Here is a 19,118-nt window from a genome sequence, read left to right on the forward strand (position 1 = left end):
AAGCTGATGTGGCATGCGATATGATCATTAGCATTATCAAATTGTTGCATTTTAGTCATTAAGTCATTAATTACTATAAAAGTGTAATGGCTAGCTAGTGTTGCGTTATATATCATCATTTCAAATGAAAACTTTAATATAAATTGCTCAACTTCTATCAATTTGTGCAATTTACCCTAAAATTTATTCAGCTTGACCTAAACTTCTCATCTCAATCACCAAAATGTAACCAAGTGGTAATATTAGTAACCATATCTTCAACATGAAAACTTTAATTATAAATTTACTCTAATGAAAGAAATTTTGGGGCATACCCCACTTCAAACATTTATGTTTCCTTAACATCTATTAGTAATATTATAATTTTGTAGATTTAAATATGGATTTTCCTCAATTAAAGTTGTAACTTTACACCTAGATTGTCCACAAATAAAACAAAACTCAATTATTAGATCCAACCCTTTTTTTTCCATTTTATTTATTGTTTCTAACTTTTACTTCTTTTTGGCTAAAGAAACACGTTTATTTCTTGACTTACAATCCTTCAATGATTCGTTTGTTTCCAACAAGAAAAAGCTTAGGAACTTGATAAACATGCTTCCCTAAGGCAAGAAAAGCACCAAGTTTTTATCTGTAAATAGCTAAGCCCTTGAGGTTTATGGCAAATCAAAGCATAAGCACCAGAGTGAAAAAAAGCCATCGAAAGAGATACTTGGTTCGTGAAAATGACATTGCCAAGGTTCATCGTTCTCAAAACCCTCTGTGACCCAACATACCTCGGCTACAAACACGACAATGGCAACTTCAATGGCTATGCCGAGTTCACCGAACCCACGGTTGTGAGCGCAAATGCGAAATTCGAAGTGGAGTTCGCTAAAGATGGGCTGGTACACATAAGGAGCTGTACCAACAACAAATATTTGGAACGAATTCATAATCTTTCCATCACCGAAAGACCAAATGAGGAGTATTGGATTACTATAACCGCCGATAAGCCGGAAGAAGACCGATCTAAGGAGTCATGCACATTGTTCAAGCCTATCGTGGAAGACTTCGTAAATCAAAATTATCGATTTGTCCATGTTCAATCTGGATACTATTTATGCTTATGGTCATTGGATACATCGGAACTCGGTCGTGGCGTGCTGGCAAACCACAATCATGTTGCGGCTAATCGCGATGATATCTTCAAAGTTATTGATTGGGAGACGTTGGTGATTCTGCCTCGCTACGTTGCTTTCAAAGGAAACAATAACAGGTTCCTTCGTCTTACTGAAGTTGGGGGTCAACCGTCATTAGAATTCTCGAGTGAGGATGTTGGTGGTCACTCTGTGACAATGAAGGTTTTCTATAGGAAGGATGGTGATATCCGGATCAAGCCGGTTTGTTCCGATAGGTTCTGGAGGTGTAGCCAGAATCGTATTTGGGTGGATTCTGATGAAACTATAGTTAACGATAAGGACACTCATTTTCGTGCCTTCAAAGTCGACAGCAAGACCATAGCTCTGCTCAACGTCGGCAACGATAAGTTCTGCAAGCGCTACATAACTAGGGTAACGACCGATATCCTTGCTGCAACCGACCTTTCTATTACTAAAGAAGCCTACCTACGTGTACTAGAGCCTGTGTTGTCAAGGACAATTTATAATCTCCGATACGACACAGAAAATGCTCGGGTCTATAACGAAAAGGTCCTTGTTGTGGCCCAGAATTCCGCCACTAACCGTACCACCCAAGCCAACACACTCGATGTGAAACTTTCCTATAGTGAAACCAATACCAGTACTTGGCTAGCTCGTTTTACACTAGATCTTGAAACCAAAGCCACCTTCCAAGTCGGGGTTCCATTCATTGGTGAAACGGGTGTCGAAATATCTTCCAAATACGAAACAGGAATCGAGTGGGGAAAGACCAAGACGATGACCACCGACATGGAAGTTACGCACCAAGTTCGTGTGCCGCCCATGACTAAGGTGACGGTGTATCTTAAGATGACCAATGGCACGTGCGATGTTCCCTTCGTGTTCACTCAAAAAGACAGCCTTTATAATGGGTTCTTCGTTACAACTGATGTCCTAGGCAACACTTTCACCGGTACTAATTATTACAACATCCAATATGATAGCAAAGAAGAACCCCTCACCTCTGAACCCCTCACCTCTGAACCCCTCACCTCTGAACCCCCCACCTCTGGAAATCAGAACATCAACGTATATTGTGAAATAATTTAAAATGAAAATTTTAAAAAATTATTGTAAAATTTTCATTTTAAAGTTTTAATATAAACTATCATTCGCACTTTTTTTTTTTTTAGTTTTAGTTTTTTATTTTAGAAATTATGCAGCATATAACATTTTATATGAAACTTAATGATTAAGTTAATGGTTTCAATAATAGATGGATTTTTTTTGAAACAAAAGTTTCAATAATAGAAGGATACTGTCAATAGTTTGGGATATAATTATAGAGTTTTGAAGTTTGAGGATTAATTTAGAATGAAAATCATAATTGGAGGATTTCTAGTACAATTAATTCTAATTCTTAAAGGATTTTGTGTTTTTGCTATGTTTGATGTTTTTAAAATTTGCAATTTTTTTCCTACGTAACTAGAGTTGATCATGGGTCAAGCTGGGTCAGTGCAAAAAAAATTAAGCCCGTTTTTTAGGCTTAGGTCCAAGTCTACTCGAAAATAAGTTTAAAATTTTGTCCAAGCTTAATCTGAATAAAAAATGCTAAATTCAAGCTCGGCCCGCATTAATTTTTTTAGATTATTTTTATATAAAAATAAACTTAAAAAATATAATAAATCAAATAGACTAAAACATTAAAATAAATATTTTTCCAATAAATTAAAAATACAAAAAATATTTATACTTAAATTACACTAACATAGTTGCAACTTAACAAGTAAATACTTCTAGAATAATAACAAAATTAATAATAAAATAAGAATTATATAATATTCAAACTATAAAAAAATAGTAGCAATAAACAAAAAAAACCAGCATAATAGCCGTAAACAACAACAAGCAGCAACAGAATTTTTTTTGTCAAATTTAGGCCAAGTCCAAACCAAAAAAGTATTGCTCAAGTCCTGACTTGTTTTCTAAACGAACCTTACTTTTTTGTCCAATCCTATTTTTGAGTTTATATTTTTGCTTAAATCCTCTTACTTTTCGGATAGACCTTCGAACTTAAACGAGTGACCCGACCAATGATAAGTCCATAGGTATAAAAATCTTTCCCCACATAATTAATATTTTATTACTAATCTTTTTTCCACTTAAATTAAAACAGTCTTACTTACTTGCTATAAGAACCTTGTCCCTTTAAATGGTATAATATTCTTTTAAGCCTTAACCCTTTATTTAATGACAGGATTACATTTTGGTCCATCCCAAATAGTAATAAGTCAATTAAATTAATAAGTTGTTTTAACACAATTTTTAGATTTAGCTATTTTAGTGCATCTTTTGAAGATTTTGTGCAGCCAATCTCATTATTATAATTGGAGATGAGATTGGATCAAGTAAGATTATTTTTCAAGGATTGTAATGTGATCTACTTCTGTATATATTGAAATACGCAATTCAGGAATATATTAGCTAACTTTATGAAGGTTTATTTCAATACTTCTTATCCTTATATTACGGGTAATTAATTTGATGAGATTAGTATAGATCAAGATAAATGGTTACTTTGTGAAGTTAGATTCGTGTTCTAAATATGGAAGGACTGTTTAACCTTGAAATAGGTAATTGTGTTGGAGTTGTTATGAGAGCAATTACAACTGCACTCGACACTACTCAAGAATTATAACTTGTCTTATTTGAAGTTGACAATATTTTTAATCAAATCAGTTGGGCCATGACTTAGATGATTTTTTGAACTTGTGTTAACCCATACTTAAAGATCCATTTTATGGAGCAATAAATCTGGAACAACCCAATTTTTAATGGCACCAAAAAGGCAGTTTCAAAATCTCATTTTCATAAATCAAGTCTTAATATTTACAAGACTAATATAGAAATATATTAAAGTTTTGTCTAGTAATTTTTTCGAATTGATAGCTAATCCATAAAAATTTAATTGTTGTAAGTTTTTAATTGACCAAAAACTTGGAGACTAAAATTTTCAAAAGTTTAAAATGATAATTAAACCATTTTAAGTAAGTGTTAGTGGATGTGGATGATATGTGTATTATTAAAATGATTATTAATTAATTAAAGTTAAATTAATTAATTAAAACATAAACATGTTATAAAAACCAATTTTGGTGGAAGGAAAGAGAAAATTCTCTTCATCTTATTTGGTGTTTTGGTGGAAGGAAAGAGATAATTGGGAAAAAGTCAAAATTGTAGATTAGTCCCTGAAGTTGAGTTTATTTGGTGTTTTGATCAGGTAAGTTCATATGGAACTTGCTAATTTATTTTATGTCATGTTGAATTGTGTTCTATTTCATTTGTGTGTTAGATTGAAGTGAATTAATGAATTTGGCACTAATGACTCGAAATAGACTAAATTGTAAATTCATATTAATATATATTGGTTATATGTAAATGAACAAGGTGTAAATGAGATTGTTGTTGATAATGTCATTTATACGGAAATGATGCCCAAGTTAATTTAGTAAAAGGTTAGGATACGTATGACATGCCATTAGGTTTATATATGCAATTAATCGGGATTTTACATGTTATCATGAGATCTAACATTTGTTGCAAATTCTCAAATTATATGCAAATTCTCAAATTAATTGTTGGTACATTTTTATTAATTTGTGACAGCCTTTGTAATGAATGTATTCATTTTATATATATGGGATTGAATGAAATCGAGTGAAAATATTTGAATTAATTGAGTCGGTGAGTGTTATTTTATTATCTAAAATTAATTTTTTAAATAGAGTCGGGTGAAATAAAATTTTGTTGAGTTCAGTTGAAATATATTTGTTCGAGTTGAATTTTTTTAAAAAATCATATTAAAACATTGTTGACAATATAGCTAAATTTCAAGCTAAAGTGCATAAATTTGAGATAATATATATTTAAAATTTCTGAATTGATAGCTAATTCATAAAAATTTAATTGTTGTAAGTTTTAATTGACCAAAATTTAGAGACTAAAATTTTCAAAAGTTTAAAATGATAATTAAACCATTTTGAGTAAGTGTTAGTGGATGTGGATGATATGTGAATTATTAGAATGATTATTAATTAATTAAAGTTAAATAAATTAATTAAAACATAAACATGTTATGAAAACCAATTTTGGTGGAAGGAAAGAGAAAATTCTCTTCATCTTCCGCCTACAACCCGTCCACCTCCACAGAAGAGAAAAACAAAAGCTTCCCAGGGTTATCAATTTTCGACCATTAGGTATTGTAATTAATATTTTTTTTATAATTTTTATGTTTTTTAAGTCATGGGAGCTTTATTTAGCTAACTCATGTATCAATTTGTAAAACTGTTAAAGTTTTGAAAGTTGTCATTGTTAATTTCTTAAAGAAATTGGTGTTAAATTGATAGGTTTTAAGCTTAGATTGTGAAAAATGATTAGATTGTAAAGTTTAATTGATAGTTTTGAACATAAGGACTAAAGTGAATAATTTGTAAAAATTTTATAAAATTGTGGTATTAAAAGAAAGTAGTGGGTGCTTAAGGGATGTAATTGGAATCAGTTTTTAAATTGAAACTCAAAATTGAAAGATATTGCTATTATGATTTTAGGGACTAAATTGAATAAAATATAAAATTTTATGGTTTCAAAAGGAGATTATATAGGTTCATACATGGCATAAGATATAAATGTTTGGTATTGATGAATTGAATGGAATAATTGTATAGATCAAGAATTGGATCAAATTAGAGATAATTGGGGAAAAGTCAAAATTGTAGATTAGTCCTTGAAGTTCAGCTTATTTGGTGTTTTGATTAGGTAAGTTCATATGGAACTTACTATTTTATTTTATGTCATGTTGAAATGTGTTCTATTTCATTTAGGGGTGAGCATTCGATCGAATTGAATCGAATCAAAAATTTTTGAGTTAATCGAGTTTTCGAATCTCATTTTATCATCCTAACTTTATTTGAAGTTTTCTCGAATCGAGTCGAGTGAGATGGAATTTGAATCGAATCGAATCGAATATATTTGTTCGAGTTAAATTTTAAAAAATAATTTTGGGTCCTTATAACCACTGTCATCCATCGTAATAAAATTTGTCCACCTTAATCAAATTTTTTTATTAACTTTCATCACCTCATAATTTATTTATTAATTTTTTATATACTGGTTAGCTTCTTTGCTTGCTTACTTTGTGAAGTTAGATTCGTGCTCTAAGTATGGAAGGACTGTTTAACCTTGAAATAGGTAATTGTGTTGGAGTTGTTATGAGAGCAATTACAACTACACTCGACACTACTCAAGAATTATAACTTGTCTTATTTGAAGTTGACAATATTTTTAATCAAATCAATTGGGCCATGACTTAGATGATTTTTTGAACTTGTGTTAACCCATACTTAAAGATCCATTTTATGGAGCAATAAATCTGGAACAACCCAATTTTTAATGGCACCAAAAAGGCGGTTTCAAAATCTCATTTTCACAAATCAAGTCTTAATATTTACCAGACTAATATAGAAATATAGTAAAGTTTTGTCTAGTAATTTTTTCAAATTGATAGCTAACTCATAAAAATTTAATTGTTGTAAGTTTTTAATTGACCAAAAACTAAGAGACTAAAATTTTCAAAAGTTTAAAATAATAATTAAACCATTTTGAGTAAGTGTTAGTGGATGTGGGTGATATGTGTATTATAAGAATGATTATTAATTAATTAAAGTTAAATAAATTAATTAAAACATAAACATGTTATAAAAACCAATTTTGGTGGAAGGAAAGAGACAATTCTCTTCATCTTCCGCCTACAACCCGTCCACCTCCACAGAAGAGAAAAACAAAAGCTTCTCAGGGTTATCAATTTTCGACCATTAGGTATTGTAATTCACTTCTTTTTTTTTATAATTTTTATGTTTTTAAAGTCATGTGAGCTTTATTTAGCTAACTCATGTATTAATTTGTAAAACTGTTAAAGCTTTGAAAGTTGTCATTGTTGATTTCTTAAAAAAATTGGTGTTAAATTCATAGATTTAAGATTGTGAAAATGATTAGATTGTAAAGCTTAATTGATAGTTTTGAACATAAGGACTAAAGTGAATAATTTGTAAATTTTTATAAAATTATGGTATTACTAGAAAGTAGTGGGTACTTAAGGGATGTAATTGGACTCATTTTTAAATTGAAACTCAAAATTGAAAGATATTGTTATTATGATTTGTGGACTAAATTGAATAAAATATAAAATTTTAGGGTTTCAAAAGGAGATTATATAGGTTCATACATGGCATAAGATATAAATGTTTGGTATTTATGAATTGACTGGAATAACTGTATAGATCAAGAATTGGATCAAATTAGAGATAATTGGGAAAAGTCAAAATTGTAGATTAGTCCTTGAAGTTCAACTTATTTGGTGTTTTGATTAGGTAAGTTCCTATTTTATTTTATGTCATTTTGAGTTGTGTTCTATTTCATTTATGTGTTAGAGTGAAGTGAATTAATGAATTTGGCACTAATGACTCGAAATAGACTAAATTGTAAATTCATATTAATATATATTGGTTATATGTAAACAGAACAAGGTGTAAATGAGATTGTTGTTGATAATGTCATTTATACGGAAATGATGCCGGAGTGAATTTAGTAAAAGGTTAGGATACGTATGACATGCCATTAGGTTATATATGCAGTTAATTAAGGATTTTACATGTTATCATGAGATCTAACATTTGTTACAAATTATCAAATTATATGTATCGTAGATTTAGCTCGGACGGGTAACCTCGACATAATGTCAGCTTGTGTGAGCAATCTGGTTATAATGTCAACTTGTGAGTAACCCTAAAATACTGTCAACTTGTGTGAGCATTATATTCTCATGTATCCGAGTCTGTTTTATTATAGTTTCATCGGGAGATATTCAATTAATTGAAAAAGGAATTTAAATAATGAATTGAAAATGAAATGGTATTGATGATACTTGACATATAGGTTGCTATAAGATTTTGTTTTAAATGTTGATAGTCTTTACTATTAAAGCACGTAACTAACACATTCGATTTGTGGTGATGTTGTATGTAGAGATATATCTTAATGTGCCAAGGAAAGTTAAATTGGTTGCCAAATAGAATAATTATGTATGCCTTACTATCAAGGTATGCTTAAGTTTCCAATGGAACTGACTAAGCATATTATATGCTTACCTCGTTTGTTTTTCATTTTCCTCGTAGATTGTCTCTTTCCGGAACACGTCAAATCAGATTATCTCGAAACTCACACTATCCTCATTTCGGTAGCTTTTTGGTCACTTTGAGTCTAGTATTGTGGGACGCACGTTTTGTAGATAATATAAACTACTTAAAAGTTGGGTTGCATTTTGTCTTATTTATTCAAAAATAGTTATATTTGTCTCTGTATATTATATCAAAGAGTAAATTAGTCTTTCGGTTAAAAATTTCATCTATTTTTACTATTAAAAATTGGTCTTATACGTCAAACCGTCACACGCCACATGTAACTATCTAGTTATTTTTTAATTACGCTAATTTTTAACAGTAAAATTGATGAAATTTTTAATGAGAAGGAGTAATTTGCTCTTTGATCTAACGTAAAAAAACTTTTTTTTAGTAAATGAGGTAAAATGTATCCAACTCTTAATATAAGAGCTTTTATGATACTTTTATCTATACACAAAACATTATATCCACACTTTATATTATAAATAACACTAAAACTCTCCATTTATTTCCTCCTGTCGATCTTAAGATAATTTGATTAATTGTTGGTACATTTTTATTAATTTGTGACAATCTTTTGAATTAATTGAGTCGGTCAATGTTATTTTATTATCTAAAATTAATTTTTTTAAATAGAGTCGGGTGAAATAAAATTTTAGTTGAGTTTAGTTAAAATATATTTGTTCGAGTTGAATTTTTTTTAAATCATATTAAAACATTGTTGACAATATAGCTAAATTTCAAGCTAAAGTGTATAAATTTGAGATAATATATATTTAAAATTTCTTTCAATAATAAATAATAGACTTTAGTATGATAAACTTGATTTAGTAATTTACTTGTTTAAGGACTCGAATTTATGATTCTGAACATTTAGTAGATTTTTAAAAATTGTGCGTATTATATTTTTTTTAATTTTAAAATTTTTCTAATTTTTAGAAGAGTTGCTCGTTTTAGAAATTAACAAAGACTTGAAAGGAATTTTACACCAATTTGATAATCAATTTTTCTTATATAAATTAAAATTTTAACTTAATTTAAACTCGAACAAATAAATTATTTATTCAAATTTATTTAGAAACCAAATAACTCAATTCCACCCACTCAAAAAAATTCTAGAATGGAGTAAATTTTGCTTCAATTATGTTGTGGATTCTCGGGAAAGAAATGCACATATTACATGCAGATGTAGATACAAATTCAGCCCATTGATAGATAAATATTGAGGCCATGATTTCGAGATAAGTCCCCAATCTCTTGTCACATTCACAATCAACCCATACATGCACCCATGCCTGGACCAATATGGCTAGGAAGATTATCAATTTTACGTTTGTTGTTTTCCTCGACCACTAGGTTTCATTTATCTTGTGGTCCGAACAATGAATTATTATTTTGATTTTTTATTTAATACACTACTTGTATTAAATTTTATAAAATAACTCACATTATATATATTTATGATAAAAACAAATCACGACCACACATTATTAACAAGTAATGTAAGTATGAGTTTCGATGGGCGGTGCAATGCAGTGCGGTACGTTTAATTTACTTTTTATCTCACGTTACAAGATCACTATAATATCTAATCTTACCGCCACCACTGTTTTTACAGTAATAGTAAATAAATACACCGTCTGTCCAAACCTAGCCTAAGTATGGGGTAAATGTTGGGTTCATTGCCACCATTATATATTTTCAGTGAGTTTATCCAACTTTCCATCCGTATAAGCAATTAAAGTGTGGGAAGACTACATTTAATGTTATTAAATTGTTAATAATTTTATATTTTGGTCACTTAATTTTAAAAAATTATAAAATAGTCACTGAGTTATTTGAAAGTTTTAATTTAAGTCACTTGACTATTAAAAACATTGTTGTCTGGCCTTCTTTAATCACATTGCATGTATCAATCGAAGATTCTTCTTCCCCTTCTCTTTTATAGTTTTTTTCATGAAATGACTTTGAATGTTATAAATTTACAAACCAAAATCCAAACAGTTTTCTTCTTTAATCTCCTACACTGATCATTAGAATACTTGAATCTGAATATGTTATTCTACTCGTCGATGGGCACTAATCCGTTGTATTAGTCATCAAATCGTCGCTTGAAACTCGCTAGCTGGATTTTTTTGAAAAAAAAAACACTTAATAGACCAATGATTTAAATAAAAACTTTTAAATAGTTCAATAATCATTTTATAACTTTTTAAAATTGAGTAACTAAAAAATAAACTTACTAATAATTTAATGTCATTGGGTTAATTTACCCTTAAAATATTTAAAAAGCAAAATGATTTTTTTTTCTAATGGATCTAATTTTCTGGCACAAATTTCAAGAAAAACAGCTTAGAAGAGTAAGTTTTTGTGTATAAATAAGCTAAGCTCATGAGATTTTAGTAAACCATAAGCATAGCCTTAAAACAACATAAGAAAATGTCATTGCCAAGGTTCATCGTGATCAAATCCATCCATGCCAACGCATGCCTCGGCTTCAAACAAGACGATCCCTATGAAGGCTTTGCCGAATTCTCAGAATCAATGGTTACGAGCCCAAATGCAAAATTCGAAGTGGAGTCAGCTAAAGGTGGACTGGTTCACATAAGGAACTGTATTAACATGAAATACTTAGAACGAACCGAAGAGGATTCCATCTCTGGTAAAGCAGATGAGCAGTATTGGATCACTGCAACAGCCGAGAAGAAAGAGGAGGACCAATCCAAAGAATGGTGCACCTTGTTCCAGCCATTGGAAGAAGACTCGGTGAATAAAACTTACCGGTTCATGCATGTTCAATCAGGCTGCTATTTACTCCTACGCCAATCCTATTCCTCGGATATTACTGCCGGGGTGTTGGCGACCAGCACGAAAATCGATGCTAATGGCAACGATGTATTCAAAGTTATCGATTGGGACACGTTAGTGATTCTACCTCGGTACATTGCGTTCAAAGGAAACAATGACATGTTCTTGCGTCTTGCCGAGATCGATGGTCACCCGTATTTACAGTTTTTAGGTGAGGATATTGGTGAGGCGGCTGTGGCAATGGAGGTTTTCTATACTCCCAATGGTGACATTAGGATCAAACCGGTTTGTTCCGATAAATATTGGAAGCGTAAACCGGATTGGATTTGGGTTGATTCTGATGACACTAAAGGTAACGATAAGGACACGTTGTTTCATCCCTTTAAAGTTGATGGTAAGACAATAGCTCTTCTCAATTTAGGCAACAAAATGTTCTGTAAGCGTTTCACAGGTGAAGGGAGGACGAGCTGTCTTAGTGCACGCATCCCTTCTGTTACCAAAGAGGCTTATCTAAATGTGGTGGAGCCTGTGTTGTCGAGAAAGATCGAAAATCTCCGATACGATACCGAGAACGCTAGGGTGTATGATGAAAAGGTCCAAATTGTGGCCAAAAATTCAGCTAGCAACCATACTACACAATCCAACACAATGGATGTGAAACTTACCTATACAGACACCACAACTAGTACTTGGAATTCTCATTTTTCAATAGGTCTTGAAGCTAAAGCTAGTTTCGAATTCGGCGTCCCGATTATCGCGGAAGGGAGTGTTGAGATATCTACCAATGTTGAAACCGGGATTGAATGGGGAGAGACCAAGACAACGACGACGGTCATGGAAGTTAACCATCAAGTTCATGTGCCCCCGATGACTAAGGTGACGGTGTATCTATTGATGACCAAAGGCAAGTGTGATGTTAACTTCATGTTCACTCAAAAAGACACTCTTTTCAATGGGACCATCGTCAAAACTGATGTCGTAGGAAGCACTTACGTCGGTTCTAATTACTACAACGTCCAATATGATACCAAAGAAGAACCACTCACCTCTTGAACGCCATTGCTAGTAAGGCCATGAAAATAACAAGCGAGGAGCTTGAAGACTTGTTCAATTAAGCTAAATAAATTTGTGTTTCCTTTTGTCGAAGCACTCTCTGTTTTCTTATTAGTAACTACGTCATTTAGCTAAATAAATTTGTGTTTCCTTTTGTCGAAGCACTCTCTGTTTTCTTATTAGTAACTATGTCATGCACTCTTTATTATGAAAATAATAATAATAATAAATAAGTTGGCATTATTATGTCAATTATTTATGTGAGTTTGTTTGAGATTTGAGATTTTTTTTATATACAATACCTAAAATTATTTATAGTCTTTTTCTCAACTTTTAAATAAGAGGATAAGACATTTCAGCATACTCAAACCCAAGTCCTCTTACACTAACAACAATATTGATGCCAACCGAGTAAAGACTCAATCTGACTTAAAATTTTATAAATTGTAAAAAGGTTAAAGTTAAATTTTTTTCATTTTAAAGGAGTCGAGTTCCCTATTAACCCCCTGATGTAATAACTTACTAATAATGGCAAGACAGAAAATCTCTTGATAATTAAATTGGGTCTTGATTGATTCAAATTTAATTTGGGTTAGATTTTAAATAAGAAAAACTCTCCAAATACTTATTTTCTCCATTCATAAGATTTGAACCCGAGACATTCAACTTTTTATCACTCGACTATTTTAGATTAAAAAGTAAATGAAATTTATTGCAATATTAAATGATAAAAGCAAAAGAACAAAATATCCACATTTGTCAAGTAGACATTATTGTCATCTCCATATTTTGGCAAACAAGATATTAAAGTCATATCCATATTGGTAGATGAATGCAACAACTAGACATTAAAGTTGCACCCATATGGGTCCATCAATTAGCACATTTTATGAATATGAACGAACCTGAATGTTGCAATCTCCAAATCATGATCTTAATAAATGGGATCAAATTGTAAATGTTATGTTAATGTATTAAACTATAAATATTTTAATACAATTTTTTTAACTTTAGCCTCAAATTTTTAAATTTTATTTCTGAATTAGCCTTGCATACAAATGTATATGTACATGTTTATCTGAATACGCATGTACATTTACATTTACATTTACAATTTATATTTAGTTAGATTTGAACCCATGTATTAATATATATAGGAGTTGAATGCTAAATCAAATGGTACCCAAGTTCCCCGTTCAACTCCTATATGGATTACGGCAGGGTTAAAATCTCATCAAATGCAAATTGTGAATTTACTGTGGGTGAAGACACTCCCACTTCATGAACTCGAAGAGGCTTAATCTGAAAATAGGAGACAAATTCTAAAAACAAAATTGAGTATAGACATCTCGAATCCAATACTGTTATTGAAAGAATCCGTCGTTCCTCAACAGATGACACTTTGAAGGCTTCTATTAGAGCTACAAAATTTCTCATATATTGTGATATGGTGATTTAGTAGCTCGTGGCCTTGCACAGATGAGCTTGAACGAAGACTATAGTAATTATCGAGTAGAAGATGGCTCCACAAGTGGATGAATTTGACATAATATATAAAAGTTAAGGGTTAAATTTATTGAATTTTTTAAAATTAATATCAAATTAACATAATACATAAATATTTAATGATTAAATTTGCTATTGCGCCATTAAAAAAGACCCATAAGTATTTCATTAATGATTTAATGGAAGCGTGACAAAAATTTAAATGTTGATAACATTAGTAACGAAGTTGAAAATTTTTAAAGTTAAGTGATCACAACAAAAATACGTTAATATTTAAATGATTATCGATGCAATTTACCTAAATATTACTACTAACACAAAAAATTCAAAATTATAATAAAAAATTACTATAATATCTCTCCATACCCCCAAAGTCTTCAACATTCAAAGCACCATTTTCCTTTAGTTTCTGTTCTTTTTTATTTTACATGAGAAAATTTTATAAATTCAACATATCATAATTCACTCAATTTTAAAAAAATAACCAAATTGAACAACAAATCACACAAATCTATTAAATGGCTTTCTTCCCATTGTAGCAGGCATAGAAACAGTAGAATCCACACTCAAATTCCCCAACGATTGCAATGTTTGATGCTTATCTAACCCCCTTTGTGACCTTGAATCCTTGCCCGAAAACAACGACGACCCCTTACTCCATTTTAACGATCCGACTATCCCTTGCGTTAATGGGAATGAAAGTCGCCTCTTCGATTCGTTCCCAGCTGTCCCCATCTCTTTCATGTTGCCATTGGCTCTCGCTTTGGCTTTAGCTGAAACTGTTGGTGTCATGTAGTTCGGGACCGAAAACGGTGGGCAACTTGTGAGGCTGTCGTCATCTTTGAGTGGTAAGTTCGATGGTGAATCGATTATGGTAGGTCGGGGTCGTGAATGCTTTGAGTTTAATAACCCTGAGTTGGTTGCTTGCGACACAAGTTTACTCGGTGGTGTTGGTGTTTGCATTGGCCTTGTGGTGGGGAGAATGGTGGACCTTGTCGATTTCGGTGTAGGGATGTCAATGATGTTGTCGAATGTGAACTGACTGGATTGTGGCCTCGGACTAGGCTTTAATTCGGAGTTTGGCATTGTTGGTGTAAATTGGAAGGTCTTTGTGGCTTGGTTTTCGGGTAAATCGGTTGGTGGTAATCGACGTTCTAACCAGTTCCACCACCATGGAAATACACCGGACCGAATGTTGGGTACACCTGTGTGAGGTGATTTCATTGCATCTTTCCATAGCTGCAAATGAACATGTAAAATATACGAACTTTACAACATTGCCGAAGCCAGGTCGAACTTAAAACTGGACCAGACTAGTGAAAATAGAGTACCTGGTGAGAATATGCATACGCCATGGCCCTTTCTCTTTTGATGACTGCCTCCACCTTTCTCTGCATTCTTGCCTCCATTTCTTCCTTTGTCAGCAAGCTATCATCCCAGTTTTCATTCCCTGTCTCGGACTAATCCGACATCCAACTTAAGTTACTCGTTGTAATACTGATATATTGAGCAAATATGTACAAAACAAACTGAATACACGATCTCATAGGAAGAGGGCAACCAAGGCCGATCACAGTCGGTTTTACAGTTCATTTCACTTTCTTAACACAAATAAATACCTGTATAAAAGCTTTCAGTGACACAAACGGTTGGATTTCGGGGCCATCTCGATATTTAACAAGCTTTAACTTACTTAAAACAAAACAACACTAAATGCATGCAATCATACACAAAAACTTAATACCTGGCCAAAGGTCCATTTGCCGAAGCCGCTGTCGGCCTCCTTGTCTTTCTTAAACTGAGCTTGACGTCGTGCTTGATTTTCTAACATTTGGATCCGGCGTGACTGAATCTGAGACTGAACTCGGACCAAAAGCTGCATATATTTCATGGCCGTAATAGTTTGACGTTTCACATTGTGACCTCTCACAACTCCTTGAAGCCTTACGAGGCCTTTCAAAGCTCTAAAACTTCTCCTTGCCTGTATTACAAGTTTCGAGATAATCAAGTTCGGATATCAAACATTGGTCAAAAACGTATCGACGGAAGGGGAAAGTGACTACATATGCACCAGACTTGCATAACAAGTAACTTCGCACATCGGCATTCATTGTAAAATCCTAACTGCCGAATTTTTAGCATTGTTTGCAATGTCAGAACAGTTGTCTCCGTGAATCCGGACTCGGAAATTTTAGTTATTAATAAGAATAAAGGACCTTACCATGTAACCCCGATAGGCTGCTTGAATCTTTGTAGCTGAAGCATGATGGTTTCTTAACTTTGGTTCCAGTCTAGGACGAACAAGCCTAGGAGGTCCTGCTCTCGGAGAAGCGGCTCTTGGAGGTGGAGGCAGAAACGGAGAAGCAGCTCTTGGTGAATTGGCTCGTGGAGAAGAAGCAGTCTTCGGAGAAGCAGCCCTTGGAGAGGCAATCCTTTGAGAACGAACACGAGGAGACGCAGCTCTAGGAAGCAAGAAAGGTGGTGTTCTAAGTTGATCCGGTGGTGTTGAAGGCCGGAACGATAGTTTCCGATCTCTTTCAGCCTCCCCAAGAATTTTCTCGATACTACTCGGTTCCCTAAACAGGGGAATGAAGGAATTAGCTTCTCCATGCTTGTAATTTGCTTGACCTTTCTTCTTCCTTTCTTTACCGCCCTTTTTATCCGATTCCTAAAACGATTCATCGAAACAAAACAAGCCGTAAAAATTCCGATTTTACGACATACATGCTGCATAACAATCTATTAGGACATAAATCTCAATAGGTCACATACATAACAAAACCGACTTCAACCTTAAAAACATCGAAATACCGACTTACAATATTTAGCTTCTCCTTCGAATTCGATACGAAAACTCTTTTGATTGCAGAAAACCAACTTCCTTTCTTTCCCATACTGCCAGCATTACTGAAACCGAAGAACGAAAACTCTGCAGGGACTAATCGAATGCACCCGAAATATATCGATACCGTCGATCTGTATACACACAACACACAATCATAAGCCTTTTAAGACAAAGAATTCAAGTTCTCAACCATGAAACATGATGGAAATGCAGGTAAGGACGACCCGGACCCGAACCCGAAAAAAGAGATATGTACCTTACAAAAAGAACTCACTCTTCTTTTCTAGCCTCCCTCACCTTTCTTACACAACATACTTAATGTTCTAAATAAATTTTCTTACGAGTTCCTAGCCTGTTTTTCTTTTTCTACTTTTGAAGGGCTTTGAAAAAAAATTTATACCAACTTTATTTTTTTTTTCACTTTGGCCCCCAACTTTCAGCTTTTGATGGATTTATTAATAATTATAGCATTAAAATTGAAAGGGGAAATGATTAAAGGGGGTTGGGTTAGTGTTTGATGAAATGATGATGATGATTATACTAATAATAATTAATATAATGAAATAGAGTAAAAAAGAGAGAATAAAAGGGGATGGTTGGCCAATTCCTCACTCAATGTATTCTTCAACTACTTTTAAAAGGCTTTACTTCATTTGGAAGACTATCTTGTAGTTGATAGCAACTATAACCGTTAAGTTTGGTACTCTTTCCCTTTTCTTTATTATTATTATTATTTTCATCGCTATTATTGTGGATTTTTTATGATAATTATTATGGAATATTGGATGGATACTCATTTTTATGGGTTTTTTCTTATAAAAATAGGTTGGAATATGTCGTAAGTCCTTGTACTCTTTAAAATTTTGAAATTTAGTCATTATATTTTTATTTTTAAGAATTTGGTTCCCTTATTTTCACATTTCAAAATTCAGGTTCAATTGTTAACATTGTTCATTCTTTTTTTTTTTAGTTAAATTTGTTGGTTTGACATTTTGAAATAAAAAAAATACTCACTTAGTGGCAATGTTAACTAGGGGCAAAGCTAGAAATTTTGTTTAGGGGCCGAGATAAGATTATAAAATTTAGGAGGGTCAAAGCTAAAAAAGTTGTATTAAAAAAGTTTAAATTGAATCCTTAATTTTTTTGAAAGGACTAAAATTATAATTTTTTTTTCATTTAATCAAAGAGACTGAAATCAAATCTTTTAATTTGGGAGAGCCTAAAAAGCAATTTGAGCATTTAGCCAAGGGGTCAAGGCACTTACATGCCAACCTTGGATACAACCCTGAATGAAACTGAATTTAACAAAATAGCATTATTAACCGTTGAATCTAAATTTTAAAATCTAAAAAATAAAATAACTAAATTCTAAATTTTTGAAGAGTATAGAAACTTATGGCATATTTTAACTTTCTATTAATTAATTGTGTTACTATTATTAATTATTATATTTTTAATAGTTGAATAATTATTCATACATAAATTCTTTTTAAATATATTGAGGGAAGGACGATTCCTTCCAAAGAAGTTTTCAAAGTGTCGTCCATCGAAAGTCAACGAACTCCTCAATGTATTGGTATTATCCTCAAGTTAGGTTGAGGTTTCCTCTCCCAACTTAATAAAGAGCTTGAGTGGCTAATATTATCTAAAGAGGTGACAACTTCAAAAGCGAGAGCAAATGTCACCTTCCAAAAGAAAGGTAAACGTTTATTTATGGGAGGATTCAAATCTTATCATATGTAAATTTTATTTATTTACAAAAATATAAAAAAATCTTTAAAATAATATAATTTATTTTATAAAAAATTAAATTTTAATAATTAACACTATAAAAATTAAAAAAACAACAAACACTAATAATTATAGGTCAACATCTTGACTAAAATGTGGCAACCAACTAAATGAGTGGCTTTTAAATATAGCTAGACATATAGAGATCATATAGATATGTACAATTGTTTGCCCTTCTTTTTTTTTTTTACCTTATATTATTTTTATTTATTTTTATGAAGTTTTTTAATATTAATTTTATTATAAGTTTTATCATGTCTATTTCTATTTATTTTTTTATATGATGCCTAAAACTATTCGTAACTTCTTCTCATCTCTTAAATAAAAGGATAATGCGCTTCAACGCACTCAAACCAACATTCTCTTGCACTGACAACAATATTAATATTAATCGAACTAAAACCTAATCAATTTTCATGAAATTATTTTAAAAGCTCTTATCAATAATAAATACATTAATATAATTATTGCTATAATAATATATTTTAATTGTCTAATCATTGAGGTAACAGCTAACAAGCAATGATCTTATATCCCATACATTAAAAATGATAAATAAAAATAACACTATAATTTTATGGAAAAATAAAGAGTGAAGTTAAAATTAAATAAGGTTGTTGATAATAATGATTGATACAATGTTGTAAAGAAGCCTTGTCTAGCTCAATTGTATTTAGATTTTATAATTCCTATATTTTACTTTAATAAATAAATAATATTATGTTTTTTTTACATATTTATATTTTTTATCAAATTAGT

At 31.6% G+C, this 19,118-nt stretch overlaps 3 protein-coding genes across 3 annotated transcripts; 2 read left to right on the forward strand and 1 right to left on the reverse strand.

Moving 5' to 3' along the window:
- The first annotated feature begins 725 nt into the window (after positions 1 to 725).
- Positions 726 to 2,231, forward strand: LOC105795568 (uncharacterized). The gene has a single exon (XM_012625267.1). The coding sequence runs from the start codon at positions 726 to 728 to the stop codon at positions 2,229 to 2,231; it is 1,506 nt and encodes a 501-aa protein (XP_012480721.1).
- Positions 2,232 to 10,795: 8,564 nt separating this feature from the next.
- LOC105796351 (uncharacterized) lies at positions 10,796 to 12,217 on the forward strand. Its single transcript, XM_012626018.2, has one exon. The coding sequence runs from the start codon at positions 10,796 to 10,798 to the stop codon at positions 12,215 to 12,217; it is 1,422 nt and encodes a 473-aa protein (XP_012481472.1).
- A 1,844-nt stretch (positions 12,218 to 14,061) lies between these two features.
- On the reverse strand, positions 14,062 to 17,005 carry LOC105796352 (protein IQ-DOMAIN 14). Its single transcript, XM_012626020.2, has 6 exons — positions 16,825 to 17,005; positions 16,543 to 16,699; positions 15,945 to 16,391; positions 15,468 to 15,704; positions 15,055 to 15,183; positions 14,062 to 14,962 (listed from the first exon to the last, which is right to left on the reverse strand). Exons 2-6 carry the CDS (start codon positions 16,615 to 16,617, stop codon positions 14,225 to 14,227), a joined length of 1,626 nt encoding a protein of 541 aa, XP_012481474.1. The 5' UTR covers positions 16,618 to 16,699; positions 16,825 to 17,005; the 3' UTR covers positions 14,062 to 14,224.
- Positions 17,006 to 19,118: the final 2,113 nt, after the last annotated feature.

The sequence above is a fragment of the Gossypium raimondii genome, chromosome 3 (assembly GCF_025698545.1).
Source record: "Gossypium raimondii isolate GPD5lz chromosome 3, ASM2569854v1, whole genome shotgun sequence".
In the NCBI taxonomy this organism is placed as follows: Eukaryota; Viridiplantae; Streptophyta; class Magnoliopsida; order Malvales; family Malvaceae; genus Gossypium; species Gossypium raimondii.

Bases quoted from the DNA above. Each gene is read 5' to 3' on its own strand.
- LOC105796351 (XM_012626018.2), top strand. From the start codon at position 10,796: ATGTCATTGCCAAGGTTCATCGTGATCAAATCCATCCATGCCAACGCA.
- LOC105795568 (XM_012625267.1), top strand. From the start codon at position 726: ATGACATTGCCAAGGTTCATCGTTCTCAAAACCCTCTGTGACCCAACA.
- LOC105796352 (XM_012626020.2), bottom strand. From the start codon at position 16,617: ATGGGAAAGAAAGGAAGTTGGTTTTCTGCAATCAAAAGAGTTTTCGTA. The intron at 16,392-16,542 runs GTAAGTCGGTAT...GAATCGTTTTAG, and splicing joins CGAAGGAGAAGCTAAATATT to GAATCGGATAAAAAGGGCGG. The intron at 15,184-15,467 runs GTATTAAGTTTT...ATGTCGGATTAG, and splicing joins GCAAATGGACCTTTGGCCAG to TCCGAGACAGGGAATGAAAA.